The sequence below is a fragment of the Phycodurus eques genome, chromosome 11, assembly GCF_024500275.1.
Source record: "Phycodurus eques isolate BA_2022a chromosome 11, UOR_Pequ_1.1, whole genome shotgun sequence".
NCBI classification, from domain to species: domain Eukaryota; kingdom Metazoa; phylum Chordata; class Actinopteri; order Syngnathiformes; family Syngnathidae; genus Phycodurus; species Phycodurus eques.
In genome coordinates, this window is record NC_084535.1 from 7081888 (window position 1) to 7099936 (window position 18049).

The 18049-nt window shown below is 38.1% G+C and overlaps 2 protein-coding genes across 17 annotated transcripts in view; both read right to left on the reverse strand.

Annotated features, from left to right (window-relative positions):
• Positions 1 to 2267: 2267 nt before the first annotated feature.
• On the reverse strand, positions 2268 to 4031 carry gnrh3 (gonadotropin-releasing hormone 3). The gene is made up of 3 exons (XM_061689537.1): positions 3752 to 4031; positions 2773 to 2853; positions 2268 to 2465 (listed from the first exon to the last, which is right to left on the reverse strand). The coding sequence occupies exons 1-3, from the start codon at positions 3887 to 3889 to the stop codon at positions 2412 to 2414; spliced, it is 273 nt and encodes a 90-aa protein (XP_061545521.1). The 5' UTR covers positions 3890 to 4031; the 3' UTR covers positions 2268 to 2411.
• A 141-nt stretch (positions 4032 to 4172) lies between these two features.
• LOC133409475 (receptor-type tyrosine-protein phosphatase epsilon-like) overlaps positions 4173 to 18049 on the reverse strand; it is a 68605-nt gene continuing 54728 nt past the window's right edge. For 12 of the 16 annotated variants that reach the window (XM_061689529.1, XM_061689527.1, XM_061689533.1 and 9 more), the window contains 12 exons: positions 16807 to 16904; positions 15541 to 15660; positions 13219 to 13382; positions 11695 to 11830; positions 11361 to 11510; positions 9948 to 10041; positions 9243 to 9319; positions 8980 to 9114; positions 8740 to 8865; positions 8176 to 8327; positions 6979 to 7114; positions 4175 to 6860 (listed from right to left, as the gene is read on the reverse strand). In XM_061689529.1, coding sequence (XP_061545513.1) covers positions 6786 to 6860; positions 6979 to 7114; positions 8176 to 8327; positions 8740 to 8865; positions 8980 to 9114; positions 9243 to 9319; positions 9948 to 10041; positions 11361 to 11510; positions 11695 to 11830; positions 13219 to 13382; positions 15541 to 15660; positions 16807 to 16904 — 1463 coding nt within the window. In that variant the 3' untranslated portion in view covers positions 4175 to 6785. Of the gene's footprint in view, positions 6861 to 6978; positions 7115 to 8175; positions 8328 to 8739; positions 8866 to 8979; positions 9115 to 9242; positions 9320 to 9947; positions 10042 to 11360; positions 11511 to 11694; positions 11831 to 13218; positions 13383 to 15540; positions 15661 to 16806; positions 16905 to 18049 lie in introns of all 16 variants that reach the window. The other 4 variants (XM_061689535.1, XM_061689534.1, XM_061689536.1 and 1 more) reach the window with 1 other exon arrangement.

The window sequence follows — 18049 nt, forward strand, 5'->3', positions numbered from 1 at the left end:
ACTTTGTCAAAGAAGTTTCTTTGAAATGAGGGTGAAAACGATTGTGTTATGCAAATTGCCGGCATGAATATTAAAGCCAGGTCGAATACATAACGAAAGAGCAAAAAGCATTGTTCTTGGAAGTGCAATGGAATGTGGCTTAATTCCACTCTCTTCTCCCCCCCCCCTCTTAACGTTCACCTTTTCCCAGTAGCGTCGCGAGTTCATTGGTGTGCGTTACGACAATGCGAGCGCTTCATGAATGACGGCGCCCTCATGCACCGGGCGATTAGCGCCGGGGCTCCGTCTGTGGGGGTTTTGCCGCCAAATGAGTTCTCTTTAAAACATATGCCCCCTGCTGATACGTTTCCTCTCCCGATATGAAAATTCCACGTTTTTGTAATGAAGCCCAGCAATTTGCTCGACGGAGACGACGGGAGGGGCTGAGGGAAATGGGGATTCGTGAGAGTTAGCCGCAAGTTACGCTCGATTTCTGAAAGCGCCGTCGAGGGGAGTTTGACGGATAGTTCAACACTGGATTTTAGTGGGAAATCGCACGAAAAGTCATCGTCAATTTCTAAACATGGTTGAAGTGAGTTGAGGAGCTTTATGCAGTGCTTTGCCGCCATCTTGTGGCAACTATAGGCAATTGTACACCTTTTTGGGCGGCATCAAGTGTTTGTGGATTTTCGCTATTCCCGGCAGGGTGTGGTCTCGCTCCACGGCAAATGCGGGGAACACTGTACAGAGCTGGAAACACGATATTTTGACACAAAATTGCACTAAATAACTGTATGCAAAAATTGGATTTATTAAAACTGTCCAAATATTACTATAATTAAGTCCTACTGTTAGCATAGATAATACAGTAAGATGCAATAACTGCAGTAACTTTACAATTAAGTCCATTACAGTGTGAAATCCCGATATTTTGCCACCAAAATGTACGTGGAATTTTTTTTTTATAGTAAAGGTAAAATGTTACTTGAATAAAGTTGTCAAAAAAGTTGCAATTTCATCGGAGTAACATAATAGGATGAGAAAAAAGTCACGATTTTGCAAAAATGTCGTAATATTAAGAAAGAACGTGGAATGTTACGAAAAGGGCATAACTTTGACATTAAAGTTATATTACTAGTCAGAAAAAAAATTACGATTAAATTCAGTAATATTATGTTGTCACAACCTTTGGCGACCAAAATGCAATATTTTATCATCATTTCAAATATGCTAGATTTTGGGTATGTTATTTGCTTTAAATTGATTAAAATGAAAACATGAAAAAAAATGTTAACTTAATAAAGTTGTATTCATGAAAATAAAGTAAAAATATGGCTCGTTTAGACATATTGGTATGAGAAAAGTCATACAAGAAAAAGCTTATTTGTTTACAAGAAAAACATAATGTTACAAAAAAAATGGCGCAGTTTTACAAGAGTTGTAATGTTATTACAAATAACATGGCGTTTTCCAAGTTTAGCGTTATTAGTAGTACTATTACGATCTGAAAATGCAATATGACACAAGAAGTCATAACGCATATTTTATAGGTATATATTCTTGCAACTCAAATTTTGTTTCTCACATTACAGCTTGTAACATCACAACTTTATTCCCATAAATAACTTTTTCCAAAAAAAAAAAAAAAACAACTTTATTCATGTTTGTAATGTCCAACTTTTTTTGGGTATTATTTCGATTTCATTCCCATAACTTTCTCTTAAAGTTGTTGTTGTTTTTTCAAATTTATGTTAACATTAAGATGCTGTCTTGTAACGTTGACAACTTTTTTTGTAATTTCATCCTTGTAATGTGACGACTATTCTGGTATTTTACTACGTTATTCTTTTCAGTACAGACCTGTGTACATAAGTAACCCCCAAAACATGTTCTTTTCCCACTATTAACAATTATCGTAAAAAGCTACTAAATTCTCCCCAAAAGTGAAGTGTTCCACATCTTGGTGTTGTGTTTTAACTTTGGCTCGGAGATCAGATGGTGTCAATGACAATGGAATGTGGCCAAGTGTAACACGTGCAGTGATGTCATTGATTTGTGATAAATTGTCTTAATCAGCAGCTGCTGTGACGCTAGGATCGTCGCCGTCACGGTTTCGTCATGCTTGCTGGTCGCGGCTGCTTGACAAAAAAAAAAAAAAGCAATTTTGTCCACTTAAGAGGTGTCCAAGGTTGTTTTTCTTCTTTTATTACACACTCGTAATGAACACATGACAGCCAGGCTTCGCTTTAGGAACTCAAATTGAATAAATAAGTTGATGAGGCTTCAAAAGGAGTTTATTACAATTTCACATGGATTTGAATGCAACAGACATGCCTATCAATGACACGGGTGCAATAAATGCGTTGGCCTCGGGGGTGATCCGTCACTGGTGTAGATAATCATGTAAATTGTCTCCCCCCCCCCCCCTTTTTTCATTTATAAGAGAACCTTTTCTTTCGCTCAAAATGATCGGAATCATCATCCATCTGCAGAGATTGGAATGAGATCTCTTTAATATTTCATTTAATTTGTCGTAAGCATTTCAAGCAGAGCATATTTGCTAAAGCGTCCATCAATGTCGGAAAAAAAAAAAACTGCATATATTTAACGATGCAAAAAAAAAAAAAAAAAAAAGACGAGTAAAAATGACATTTAAAAAACATGGTAACTGAGTATTTTGTATATTGTCACAGCTGCTCGTGGAGCACAGCGGCGCAACTCTGGTGTGCTGTACATTAATATTGCAGAATTGAGGGAGACATCCACCATCAATTATGTATAATAAACACTTACTACATTGTATGGTCGAAGTCTCTCATGGGTTTGGGCACTCGCCTCTTCGGGAAGAGGCACCACACCCCCTGTACCCATCATCTAAGTGCAATGGAAGAGGATGGAGACAAAGCTGAAACCTGAACATGAATAAAACTGTAGAAGACCAAACACACCCATAAAAGAAACACGACAAAATTAAATTTGTCTTAAAAATATACCAAAAAATAAATACATTTTAATAGAACAAATACAGGAAAGTTAACAAAATGAAAAATAGAATACAATCAATTATAGAAATACAACAGTAAAATAAAAATAGAAATATTCAAAAGGTTAATACAATAAAATGATTTAGAAACTTACAAAAATAGAAAATACAAAAAAGGAATTTAAACAAGTAATAATTTTAAATATAACAATGTCAATAAATAATAATAAGAACAGAAATATTAAAAAAGTGAATACAATAAAATGTCAAACAAAATAGAAAATACAAAAAATGAACTACAACAAAAAATAATGAAAATAAAAAGAATTAATTTTAAATAATCAATATACCATTTATTTTAAAATGTATAATAAACGATGAAAAGTAAGGAAAATATTTTTTATGACCTGATAAAGATAAATATTTGATTAAAACACGGTATATTTTGCTTTCAATAGTAACATAAAATGTGACATTTCAAATCTAAAAATAAAATAAGATCAATATTTTGATCTAAAAAGTAAATGAATTGTAAAACTAACAAAATATAAAATAAATATTTTTAAAACTATTTAATAAAATAAAGAAAAAATGAATTATAATAAAATGAAAAGATTTAATAATTGTACAAATAAATGATAGTTTTATTTAATAGTAAAATAAAAATGAAACAAATTTCAAAAGTAATAAATACAAATGAATTAAAACTAACAAAGATGTTTTTTAAAAAAAAAAAAAAAGAAAAAACAACAACAATAATAGAGCTCATCAAATCAACTGCAAACTCACCCTGATGGTGGCCTCCAGCTCTCCCACACTTCTTTTCCCACCTGGCAGCCATCCGTATGACCAGTGTTGAGCCAAGGCCGCCTGCGCCAGCAAGGCCAACAACAACACATGCACCACTGCTTTGCAACCGGCCTCCATCGGAGCTGCGCAGCTTTTTGGATCAAAACAGTCAACAATGTCAACATCATCAGCTGTGAATAGAGAGCATAGTGCGGACGCCACTCACCTCTGTATTAGCCTCGTTAGCATGTGCCACATCAAGAAAGAAGCTTTTTTTTTTTTATAGGTGTGTCAGGATTATAATCCCCACTCTGCAGGTGTGACACATTCACACGCTAATGGTAGATTCGATGCCACTAATGGAGGCGCCTAAGTGCTCCAGAACGCCGTCACCGTGAGGATTCAACCAGCATGAGACCTGCAATGTATTTGTGTGCGTGTGCACCTGTTGGGAGCAAGACAAACAGCGCAGACACTTCTCTCCCATGTATTATTTATTAGAATCAACTTTGTACAAGAGACTCCAAAAAGGCAGAAAGTTCCATGGAAACAACTTTCTTTTTCTTTTTTGTAGTAGCTTACAAGCCCTCGAAGCTATTACAATTATTCTGAATTCAAATGAGAGCACTCGAGTGAAGCTTCGTGACGACCACAACACACAAAAATGACTTATCTAGAAATGCAATAGTACAAAGTTCTTCCGAGCTTACTGCGCGTTAAATGTAAGCAGCAGTCTTGGCATTGCAAAAATAGACTGCATACGTTTATTTATTCATTTTTAGAAATGTTGAGCAGTCTCCTGTTTGATGATACGTTAAACAAAAATATAAATGCAACACTTTCGTTTTGCTCCCATTTTTCATGAGCTGAACTTAGAGCATCTAAGACTATGTACACAAAAGGCCTATTTCTCTCAAATTTGGCTCACAACTCTGTCTAAATGTGCTAGTGAGCACTTTTCTTTTGCTGAGATAATCCATCCATTTAAGGGGTGTGGCATATCAAGATGCTGATTGGACAGCATGATTATCGCACAGGTGTGCCTTAGGCTGCCTACAATAAAAGACATACTGACTGGTTTTCTGAATTGCAACAGTTGGTTTAAGAAGAATACACAAGAAGTGACTGCAGTTTGTCTGCTCAAGAACAATATGGCAGAGGTGCTTGTTAATTTCTTTCTACGACCACCTGACTTGTGTTTGTCAGTAGTGTACTTTATGTATTGATCGCTTGTCTGCAAGAAGGTATAAAAGTCCAGTTTTGAGACCCCCTCTTGACCAGACCTTTGAGATGAGAGCAAAAACAGTGTTTATTTTCATTCAATGTAGAACTAAACTACTTGCTATTCTTGTCAAAATGTGTGTGGAAAAAAAATGCAGTTAGTTCTTAAGAGCAACACCCTTGTTTGTCCATTATAAAGTACATCAGTCATAATAGTCGTTAAATTACTCACCAAAAAATATCATACATAATACATGGTTGCTAAATATTAAACCGCTGATTTAAAAGCAGTAAAAGTTCAAAATGTCTTCTGGTTGTCGTTAAAAACTGAACACCGTGTCACTCGGTGACAAATATTTCACGATTAGAAGTGTTTTTCTGAGCCTCTAATCAAACATGCATGCCGGAGAAATGGCAAGCATGTTTAGAAAAAAATAAAAAATAAATAGCGGAATATGATACTTGGCAGCTGAAGGAAAAAAACATCTATGAATGACATGTTTTCCTTGGAGTGATTAGACATTATTTTCAATATAGGTTAATGGCATTTTGCAGTGTCAGGCACCCAAGCACTAAGTAACATGGCCACGGGCGAGAGAAGAAAGTTGGCCACGTTGAATCAAACGACAACAGACAGCCACTGCTAAGTTATTCATACGAGACCAAGTGAAGACTTTTACCGACAGAATCTAATGCAGTTTACATTGTTTGAGGCAGAACGTCATTAATGCTACTTTTTAAATTTTACCCTCCAAACACATTGAACGTATTTGCTAAGAGAAAATATAAATATGCATGGAAAGAAAAGGCATTGTGGTTAATACAAAGGTAAAGCGTATATAGTCGAGAATGCAATTCAATAGTGACGCATTTTAGGTAGCAAGTGAGCGATTCATAGAGGTGCATCTCAATGAATTTGAATATTGTGGAAAACTCAATTCATGTTTAGTAGTTCAATTCAAAAAGTGCATCTCATCATGTAGAGTCGGATTTTTTAAATATTTTTTGTTCATCGTAGCTGAATTTAACCATCTCAAGAAATTTAAATATTACCTAAGAAACAATCACAATTATTTTTAATATGGAAGTTACTGAGTAATTGTCCTTCGGAAAAAGTATTTATGTTTTTAATGAATCTATGTAATATGAGTTTCACTTTTTGGTTTGATTTACTGAACCTTTTCTGACTTTTCTTTGATATTCAAATTCATTGCGATGCACCTGTATATAGTGGTGCCTTGAGATACGAGTTCAATTCCTTCGCCAATGAAAAAAACTTATGTTTTTCAATAAGGAAAACAGCACTCTGTGAGAATGTACTTTATAAAAACATAGAATAACAATTAAATAGAATTTACAGAATTCATTTTTTTGCATCATTATTAATTAATTACAGCTCCTTCTGGTGTTCATGACTTGGTCACAAGGGGGCAGTATAACAGTCATGGCGAAGGAAGAGTTTCACAACAACTGCAAGTGACTCCGTAAGCTGCAGTAATATCAGTCGTTTGTCGCAAAGCAAAGCAAAACTAAATAATATATATCTGATATTAACGGAGGCTCTTATTTGAAAAACTCCTAAGTCGGGCCATCGGTATCCCAAGGCACCACTGTATTCACATAAAGTTACTCTACGTATTTTATTATACTAAGTCAATATTTTCAAGTAAAATGTAATCTAAAAGACATCCGCAGAAGGACAGATATGTTTGTTTATATTAAAGTATGACTTTAGAAAATGTACATTCAACAAACCAAGAAAAAAAACAAGTCAATTGCATAAGTTAATTGTTAAGCAGACGGGAGGAGTGCGTTACTTAAAGTTGGCGTAGTCTGAGAAAATGTCGACAAAATCCTGCACCACCCGGTAACAGAAGTCGTACTGCTCCTGGAAAACAAACCAAAACAAAAAACAAACACCGCGTTACGGCGGGAAGCGTTAACACGCGTGACGCAGACGCCACGAGCGGCTTTTGTTGTTTTTGTGTCTCATTTGCAAACATTACCACGGTCTGCACCATATGCGGCCGCTGCATGCGTAAACTCTTGACGGTCTGGAAGACGTCCAGCAGGCCTTCAGCCTTCACGCGCTCCAAAATGTTACTGAGGGCGATGAAGGTGCCCGTCCGACCAGCGCCAGCACTAAAAGGCGAAAAGATGGGAAACCGTGTCACAATAAGGGACCCTGGATAGTAGTGACAATATAACCAGATCACTTTGAGACTTCCCGATTTCACTCAAAAAAAGGTGTGATTGTCCACTCTACTTCATAATTCTTATGTTAAGTAGATTTAGATGTGTGTTAAGTAGAACCTTGAACCCTCATATGTTGGGACCGTCAAAAACCGAAGACCGCCTGTATCTTTTTGCATGATTTTGTTTGATCATAATGAGGTGTGCATGGTCCGTTTTTAGCACCACTTAAGTTACCAAATATGGGTCTTTATCCTTGAGCGTATATGTCTTCCATCAATTTGAATGCATAGGTTGGTGAGAGAAAAGGTGACCTCTGCATGGGCTAATGGTGCTAATAACCCCCCCCCCCCGACCCCCGTCCACCCTCCACTTAAGGAGAGGCTAATCCGAACGCTAACACTAATCAGCGTGGAAGCTGAGTGTTTGACTGAGCCGATAGTGGCGTGATGGAGGAGTCGACGGCGAGGGAGGGCGCGAGTGCCGGAGTGATGTGCAATTTGGACGAGTGCGGCGAGTCGCCGGGGGATCGCCGAGGGTTAGCCCCGCTCCCGGGAGGCGGCGGGAGGGGGGGGGCCGTTTTAAAAAGCCCCTCTTAGACAAGCGGTGATGAAGGCAAAGAGCGGAGTGATGACACCATTTCCTGTCGTTAGCTCATTTTATCAGATTAATCATAGTGGGGAGTCAGAGGATATTTCACTTTGAGAGGTTTTAATTGACTGCGAATGGGTGGATTGGATCGATCCCACCGGGCTGTCGCCGCTTTAGAATCACTTCACCTGAAGCTAGGTTCTGATCAAAGCATCCACTGAGAAGTCTTTATAAAGGATCACATAAGTGGTTTAGGCATAAGAACAGCGGCTCCACTGAGGCAACACGGGGACTTTCTTGTAACAGACGTTCTAGAAAGGAAAAATGTACCGTTTAAAAGGAAATGCCTTCCAATATCGCCCATAAGTCAACCAAATACGGTTACAAGCAGCCTCGGTGGTGATTCCGAAGAGTCTCACCTGCAGTGCACGACGATGGGACGGTTTCCAGACTGCTGCTGCTGCCTCTGCACCGAGGCCACGATGTCAATCATGCCTCGGCCCTCCGCCGGTATTCCGATCTCAGGCCAGCCGTGGAAGTGGAAATGACGGACGTGTTGAGACCGGTTCTCCTGGTGAGACACGGAGGAGCCGTTACTTCACCATTCCACTGTAAAAACTAAGCTACATAGTACAGCTACATGTGTTTATGGTGCATTGGCATACAATTCTGAGTGAGTCAAACGTGGTAACTACCACTCCAACGTGCTGCCATATTGACATACTGTATATGTACACAACATTCATCATACAAGGAGGGACTATTACAAATCTAATCTACCTTAACTACAGATACAGAGATAGATTATGATATTGTTGTTGTAGTTTGTAGTAAACATCCTCCAAACTACAGACTCTTAGTATAAAACCACAATGACAATATTATTGTCATGAAAAAAGTGAGCATTTATCGTATTTTTTTTGGAAAGAATAAAACAAAATCGTGATGACCAGTGAGTGAATATTTGAAAATAAAGAACATACTGGTCTGCAGGTGAGCACCAAGTCTTTGAGAGTGAAGGTTTCGCCCTGTGAGTCTCCACTCAGCTCCACCGTGTAGTCTCCAAATGTCACACTGCCCTCTGATGGCCAATACTGGAAACACTTTTCCTGTTGGGAAAGGTTTGCTATGTAGTTTTTAACATGAGACGATGGGGGCGGGAAGCACAAAATGCAGGGAAACGTCTTGCAATAAGATAGTAGAAAGCATGCGGCGTGCTGCACCTGCTCCCTCTCCTTTAGTTCAGTGAGCATAACAATCGAGTGGCACCTCCACTCCCACACCATCCTCCAGAAGTCCTCCGCCGTGTGAGACAGGGGGGCCTGGGTTGCGATGAAATAGTCCTTCTGCCTGTAGCCCTGGAGGGCACACCACAACACTCGGAGAATGATGTTTTGCATCGTTTCAGAAGGAGCCGATGAGCTTTATATTTATACTTCTATGGGAAAATCTATAGAGGAGGTCGCGGCGGCGAGGGGCTGCTTACGTCAATAAAGGAGGCATTGATGTAGTCGGTGAACTCCTGGCCTCTTTTCACTGAAAGTATGACTCGGTTGAAATCATCTATGCCAGGGAGAAAAGGAGAACTTTTTCAAGCCAATAAAAGTAGGAAGAAGAGGGGGTGAAAAAAAAGTGTCACTTGGGTCCAAAACACAAAGAGAACGCAGAGATGTATTTTACAGCTAACACAGAGCAGGGATTCAATGGAAAATCAAGTGTCTTAAGCTTTTGTTTGAAAATGTAGTTTAAGGTAATGAGTATGGCTCACCTAAACCATTTTTTTATTGGCCTATGCATAGAAAACAATGAATTCTGTTGAAAACAATGCCCAGCAACAAGTGACTGCATGTGACGTAACCACGCTAAAAGTGATTCTGTTGATCTAGCCATCCATTTTCTTCACTGCTTGTACTCAATCAAAGTCAGTCTGAGCTGAGATTCAAACCCAGGACCTCTCGACTGTAAGGCAGACATGCCTTTACATTACAATAAGGGAGTGATGTAGTTATCCTGGTACGTGATTGCACTTGATGACCCTTCCTACACGCTTCATTCAAACGTGACATGCGATTATGTAATTAGCCGCGCGTCCGTTGTACGGCGTCGATACAGATCACCCCTCACTTTGATGCGAGTCGGATGTGATGTATTATGGAACCGCGGTGAGGGCGAGAATCAAAGTGTTCCTTACATGGGATGATCTGAAGCACGCGGTTCTTCTTCATGTTGGCTGGGTGGTTCCCCGTTCTCATGTTCTCCTTCATTATGCGCACGTTGGTCAGCTTCTGATCGGGCCGATTGGGAAACATGGGGGCAGATTGAGGAGATGGAAAAGCACAACAAAGCACGACACTATAGTGCAGTGGTAGGCAAAGTATGTCTCTTCTCTCATCCGGCCCACCGAACATTTACTGTACATTATCAAGTCCTGTAATAATTCTTGCATTCATTTAAAAGTTCAAACTTTATTTATTCTTTTAAATTAATTCAGCGTATTGAGTAATTGGGCAATTGAGCTGTTGTAAATGATAACATTTGAAAAAAAATAAAATATATATATATATATATATATATATATATATATATATAACATTTTTATGTCATTTATTTAAAATGTTAATTCTTACATAATACAACAAAAAATATAATTTAATATACATTTTTAAAGATGATCATATTTATTATAATTATATATATCTTACATATTAACTTAACATTTTATTTCATGTATTTTAAACCATGTTACTAGTAATTCAATTAATTAAAATACATGAAAAAGTATAATTATGTAATCAAAATAATGCTACATATATATTTAAGATTTTTGTTTCACTTATTTAAACTGTTATCAATTGTAATTAAACTAATTCTAATACAAAAAAAGAACAATTATGTAAACATTATTTACATATGTAAAATGTATATTATAAATGTAATATTCTTTGATTTATAGACGAGAACTTTATTGTCACTGTCACAATAACAATGAAAATCAGTTAGGTATCTCACAATTTGTAGAGTTGAAGTAAACAATAAGCACACAATTTAAAAAAAAATATTAAAAATAAAAATGTATTCTTCTTCTATCATCAAGCACCTGACTTTTTTTTCTCCATTTTTCCTTTTGACCTCATCTAGAAATGACCTGGCCCATCTGTTCATTTCAGCACAAACGTTTACCTACCCCATTAGGTACATGTGTAAAAATAATTCGCATTTGTGACCGCCTTTGCTTCTATCGTGTCTATAAAGTTAGAATGTTGACAAACATCTTTTTGCATTATCATACCTAATGTTGTGACCCGAGAGTGTATTTCAAAAGTGCAAAAACATTTACTACCTCAACTAAACAACACCAACAACAAACTTCTAATCAGTAGAGAGAGGGGCTGGGGGTAGAGGGAAGGGCTGTGAGAAAAACATGAAAACTTCCCACCGAGCGCCCGTTAATTCTGCATGGCAGATGGAGGCGCCTTATAAAGTGTTATTATTAATGTCGCCGCCGCTCAGAGCGCCACCCTGGGCCAGATCTCGGGGAAAATACCGCTATGTTGGGACGATTCATTACTGAAATGTTTCAAACGCTCGCTCTTTCTCTGCATACCCGGAACTCCTCCTCCAGGCCCAGTCTGTCGTGGGGGGCCCTGGTGTTGTGAAGCCCATGCAGATGTCCCTCCAGAGAGCACACGTCCAGCTCAGTATCGCCGTACAGGTAGTACTCCAACAGGGCCTGGTAGATGAAAGAGTACTGCATCTGTGGAGGAGCACAAAGGGAATCAGGATCAGAGTTTGAGAGTTCCTCCCCCCCCTTTTCCTCTTCCAGTATCACTGACAGCTGCTTTTGCTGTCTTTTTTGTTTGTTTGCCTTCCACCGCAACAACAACTGAGGTCGACTGTCAGTCGGCAGTCGCAGCGGGTCAGGAGGGGTCAAAGCTTACATCGGTCTGGATGAGTTGACAGCGCTGCTCTCGTATTCTGCTCACAAAGCCGAAGACGTCCACCCTCTGCTCCATGTGGATCATGTCGATCATGCTGTCAATGACAATGAATGTGCCCGTCCTGCCCACGCCCGCGCTGCACATGCACGCACACACACACACACACACAAACGAGGACAACGCTTGTCAAGGCAACTTGTAAGACGGGTGGAAGGAACATCCCTTCTCACAAAACCAACAACATATAAAATACTGTGCAAAGGTCACCAACAGATTTATTATTGACTGTTTCCACTTCTTGAAAGCATTTTGGCATTGTAAAACAATAAAAGGCAGGAATAGATACAAAAAAAACCCCAATCATTCATCATCCTCTATGATCTAATAATAGATGGGCAAGCAATCATACTTTTGCGTTGGTAGAGGTTGGCATTCAATTGTGTGACATTCATATTACCGTATACTGTATATACTGGAGCTCTGGAAAACAAAGAGACCAAAAAAAATAAAAAATACAAATTTGCTGACCTAATTTTTCACCATTTTTTTCTGTAAATAAATGCTCTATAAATGACAATATTTGTATTTAGTAGTTGTGTTGTGAGTAGTTCATAGCATAACCGTTCATGAGAAACAGCTAATTTCGCAGTGGTCTCTTAACCTTTTCCGCAGTTATAAGCTCGTTAGAGCATTGTTAAAGAATCTAATGCTCTCATGCTTTGATACACACTTCTGAAATAACAACTTTGCTCAAATCAGTAACATTTAGTTATGTTTTTATATATTAGTCTACTGTATGTGAAGACACTAATCGTGTTAAGGATTTCTGATTAATGATTTTTGAATGATCAGAAATTATTGTAAAATGGAGGAAACGGATAAAATACCAGTGTGTAACACTTTATTTCTGAATGTTTACATTTTGAAATGATCACTTCTACATTCCCAGGAAATCTCAATGTCCCATCACGAGTAAGCTAATTTTAGAATAGGCCCACGGGCACAAATGGAATAAAGTGTCACCAAAATCGCTTCCCAGAAGAGCGGAAGTTGTCAGAGCTGCAAAGGGGCTTAACAATCTCACTATTTTTTTCCATATCCTGTAAAAGGTGTAAAATCCAGATGCCCAACTACTTTTGTCAATATAAAGCACTTTATTTCATTGACACGCTTGATGGTGAACGGCCATGTGCGCGTATAAAACAACCCCCAGCGAAAGATTTACAAGGGTCATTTCAGCAGATGGGCGCAGGAGCCCTGGGCGGCGGGCGTTCAAGAACAAAAGTGAGCACCTGTTGCAGCAGTTGGCTTGACCAGTCAGACAAAGGTGTGCGCATGTACATTCCAGGCAGGAAAAATGTCCTAGTCACAGTATAATTCAACAACCTACTGCATATTATCCCAAGACAACAATGCTCACTTTTTCTATGTTCTGTAACATAGCGTTTATAATTGCAACAATCTGCCACTCTTTAATAACTTGCAAAAACAGTTGATGCAAAATCCTAATTGTGTTCTTTTTACCTGCAGTGCACCACAATGGGTCCAGCGTAGGCCGGGTTGACGGCCTTGACCTTCTTGAGGAATTTCAGCATGCCTATGGGCGAGAACGGCACCCCGAAGTCTGGCCAGCTGGTAAAGTGGAGTTGAGTGACCAGGCACGGGGCCCGCTGCCCATCACTGCCCTGCTGTGAAGCACAGACGTGCCCAGTTAATGCCTGCACATGAGTAACGTTCACGGTGGGTGCACACGAGACGGTCAGATGAGTTGGGTGACAGACTCTTCTTTGTTCCACACACACTGACAACATAGTGTAAGCCTCTTTACAAGCCCCAGTAGAAGATACAGGTGGTGCCTTGAAATACGTATTTAATTTGTTCCGTGACTACGTTTGTAACTCAAAACACACAAATCTAAAATCATATTTCGTCAGTGAAATGAATGGAAATGTCATTTTCGGCTTCCACCCAAAAATGTCAGTAATGTGTTTTTAATACGAAAAATTGCAATCTAATAATATTGAACTTTATAAAAACATACAGTAAGGATATAATTAAATGGAATGAAAAGAAATTAAACTGTTTTTGCTATAGTTTTGCTTCAACTCATTGGACATTGTGCTGCTGCTCATGAACATTGGAAAAATAAAGAACACATGCCTGTGAGAATTGCTTTATTTTCTATCTACATGTGTTGCTCCAGCATTTGTGCTCAAATGTCCATTGCATAAAGTGTAATAACACCGCGACACTAATTTCCTTCTGTTATCACATCTGTGTCCTTTCCCATTACGTGATAGCATTAAGCTAACAGAGTTTTTAGGCAAAGCTGACTAGACATGTAATTCTCTTTGTTTTATGTTTAGTGTGACAGCAAACTTTGACGAGGAGCGGCATTAAACGGCCCGAAGCCTCTTTTCAACTGGAGCCTTTCAAAATCTAAACTGCTTGTTGTGTAGTGAGTTGAGTTGAGCTCACCACCACCACACACCGCTCGTATCTCAAATTTTTGCCCGCAAGTCACAGCATTCCTTTTCAGAAAAAAATAAGGCAGAAACATTAAGGCAATGTGAAAGGGGCTACACAAAACTGCAGTGGTGACAATGATGCTTTTCTTGTTTTTCTTTCCTTCCAATATGTATTTTATATTTCATACAGAGTAGTGATTACACTGCAAAAGGTATAATGTGTATACATAACTGTAATGAATGCCTTTTGGTCCTCTTAATTATTAAGTATGTAATTTGAGAAGCCAATGGGTTGATTATTTCGTTGGCCTAAGGCGGACAAAAAAAACCTCTGCCTAGCAACAAGTGGCTGATTATTTATTTGTTTTACTTTTTAAATAAAGACTATCAATCATTGACAATAAAGACATGTTCCAGTCCAGTAAAAATGAATTGGTAACCTTCTTTTAAGTGCAAATAAGACATTTATAATCTTAAAAAAAAAGAAAAAAAAAAAAAAAAAAAAAAAAAAAAAGAAGATTGTAAATCAAGAACGAAAATTTTCATGCTCTGTTGCTTATAACATTGTAATTGGAATAGAATTAGGCAAAAAGCACAGAGGGATATTGTAGTTCACCTGGCGTTTACCCTGCAGATTTTCCTGTATAATTATTGTTATTTTTTATGATATATTATTTATTTTTGCTTTTATCTCTCAAAAGTTTGTTTGACTGAGCTACAGAGAGTGTGTCATATCGCTAACACTGTTCACAAAGCCAGAGAGAGTACGTCAACCCTACCTGTTGGGTTCCGCTATCAAACAGAGACGAGACAAAAGCCTCCCTACTCGGCTTGCCAAAGTGAACAGGCTCTGCAGCAAACCAACTAATGCAAGGCGAAAGCTCTACAACACACTGCATATTGATTCTGTGAGTACATTAAACACATTAGTATATTGATATTTTTTTTAATCTTGCATACCGCACCTTTTAATATCAGAGATTGTTTTCCAGACGCAGTTTTTCCTTATTTATTCTATTTTCCATCCTATTACCGTGTACTAAACGGTTTCAAAGCACCTTTAGGGAGCATTACGTTTTAGGTCCTCTCCATGCAACTTTATTAAATGCTTAATTTTTAATAAGAGATCGCGATTAAAATTCTGTATTTTAAATGTCATTCCAAAACTACAGTTGGCTCAAATATTAAACAATTTTACTGTGCGCCTAATTAGAGACAATGCTCCCTTAAAAATATTGCTCGGAAGGCCTGCTGCAGTGTAATTAAATTTTACTGGTGTGCTCTGGAAATCCATATATGGCCCATTTTTAATAAGCCAACAGATTTTCCGCGGGTTTAATGAAAAGCCATGATATGCGAATGTATAGATTTGACTTACATATTGAACGCAGAATTTCCGAACAGTGTAGTCCACCAGCATGGTGACGTCCTCCGTGGCCACCCTGATGTTGCCGTACATCCAGCAGCCTTTTTCGGGCCAGTACTGGAAACATTTGTCCTGAAAACACCAGAATTAACGACACAATTCAGTACGACTGCAATCTACAGATTTTGTTTTGAAAGAAAGATTTTAACTCAAAGATCCCAGACTTACTATTTCTCTTAGATGTGGTGCACACATCTGCCTGAATTAATGAGCACTGAGATAATCCATGCTTATAGTTTTACGCCATATGAAGATGCTGATGAGAAAGCATGATTATTGTGTGTGGTGTAGGCTGCCCACAATAAAAGGCCACTCTAAAATGTGCACTTTTATTGATATGCCACACCTATGAGGTGAAGCGATTATTTCGGCAAAGGAGAATTGCTCACAGATTTGTGAACAATATTCAGGACAACTAGGCCTTTTGTGTAAATCCAAAAAGTCTCAGGTCTGTGAGTTTCGCTCACGTTTATATTTTTGTCCAGTGTAACGTGGGATTCAAAGGCACTTGACTTTGCGCGTTCCTGTCAGTCAATACGAACCGCACAAGCCGAGCTTCAACTCATTAACAAGCCTCTCAGACTAATTATCATGAAGCCTCCCAGGGTCTTATCAACAATTATTGCATCATTGATCCCTGACGCGTCTTCTTCTGCTGTATCAAACCTGCTGCGGAGCTCCCGATTGATAAGCCCTTTGAGGCTCAGCTCATGCAAAAGTCATCTGCCGGGTGACAATGTCATTAGATTGTCATCTGGGAGACGGGGGTCAAATAAATTACTTTGGGTCATGGAAACATCACACGCCAAGGCTTTTATCGCATACCACTAGTTTTAGTACAGTTCAGTTGTATTTAATTTTTAAATTCAGTAGATTTGCACTTAATCTTGAATAATTTACTGTATTTCCGTACAATTTCTATTTAACTTTTATGTGCAACACATTTAATTGCTCAATATTTAAGTACATTTTTTTTTTTCCCCCATTTTCCTTTACTGAAGCGTTGTGTTCATGTTCAAACCATGCATAATGTTACACTAACTTAAAAAACTATTTTTTTTTTAAACAAAACATTTTTTATTTTTACTACACCCTAATGTTGGTCATGATGGTCATACTTGGAGTGCTAAATATTTTTTTAGGTGGTACTTGGCATGAAAAGTTTGAGACCCACTGCTGTAGACAGAGATTCATTGTGAAGACGGAGCGCAAACAAACCTCTTTCCTTTCTTTCAGATTGGTCAGCATCACTATAGTTGCCGTCTTCTGCTCCCAAATCATGCGCCAGAAGTCAGCCACTGTCTCCAGCTTTGGACCTGAAGTATTGAAAAACACAACAAAAAATAATTCGAAATAAAAATCCACCTAATGAGCAACTCAAAATGTACGACTGGAGTTGAAAAGAGTAGGTTACATTTTACCCAAAATCACCTTGGCTACCTCAGGCAATCAGTGAAATCAGTCATAATCAATAGAGTTGTTGATGTGACATGACCACTAGAGGGGAACATGGATTATGAACTTTTACCTCAGCTGCCACATACATGTAAGGTTTAGTAATCATTTGAAATCAATTGGGTTCTTGCTAACGCAGTGCAACCTACTAGAAAAATAATAGTGCAACAAAGCTACGCCCGGTGTCAAACTATGTCCATTAAAGTCACTATAATAGTTTAAGCCCAAGGGTTACATTTACTTAGGGTTGCTGTATACAGAAATTAATACAACTTAATCATCGTTATTGTTGCAGAATCGATGAAAAGCAGTGCAGCAGCTATCTGCAGCATATTATAAAAAAAGTACCAAACACTAAGTGCAGTACAGTGGTGCCTTGAGATACGATTGTGTCGATTTATGGCTTGCTTTTTGGGGGGGAGGTCGGACATTGTTCTTTTGCTTCGACTTGCGAGTGCAAACTTGGGATACAAGCACTGTATGGTGTGAATTCACCTCATTTCACAACAAGTAGGAGTTTGACAAATACAATTGGTGAATAATTCTTCTTAAAAGAGGCTTCAAGCTGTTTATTGCTCCCCAGTTGAAAATTACTATCAAACTAAACACAAACAAAGAGAATTACACATTGTATGTAAAACAACCAAATAGCTTAGCCTTTAAGTCCACCAACTAATTGCTAATCCTAACACATAATGGTAAACACCATAGACATGCTAATGAATACCATCTACATGGCGGTGCCATAACGTTAAGGATATTTGAGCACAAATGGTGGAGTAACATGATTTTTTTTTTTTTTTTAAATCTGTTTTTGATTTGATTATATTTTAGCTATTATTGTTTCAATGTTATTATTTTTTTAATTCTAACTTATTGCTTTTACGTGTCCTCATTTATTTCATTTTAGAAACTGTCACTACAAAGAACTGATAACCATAATTGTTCACTTTTTTAACATTTTTTCTTTTCATTCTCTTGCATTTTATAGTTCGGTTTATGTGTA

Bases quoted from the DNA above. Each gene is read 5' to 3' on its own strand.
- gnrh3 (XM_061689537.1), bottom strand. From the start codon at position 3,889: ATGGAGGCCGGTTGCAAAGCAGTGGTGCATGTGTTGTTGTTGGCCTTG. The intron at 2,854-3,751 runs GTGAGTTTGCAG...CATTGCACTTAG, and splicing joins AGCTGGAGGCCACCATCAGG to ATGATGGGTACAGGGGGTGT. The intron at 2,466-2,772 runs GTAAGTGTTTAT...CAATCTCTGCAG, and splicing joins GACTTCGACCATACAATGTA to ATGGATGATGATTCCGATCA.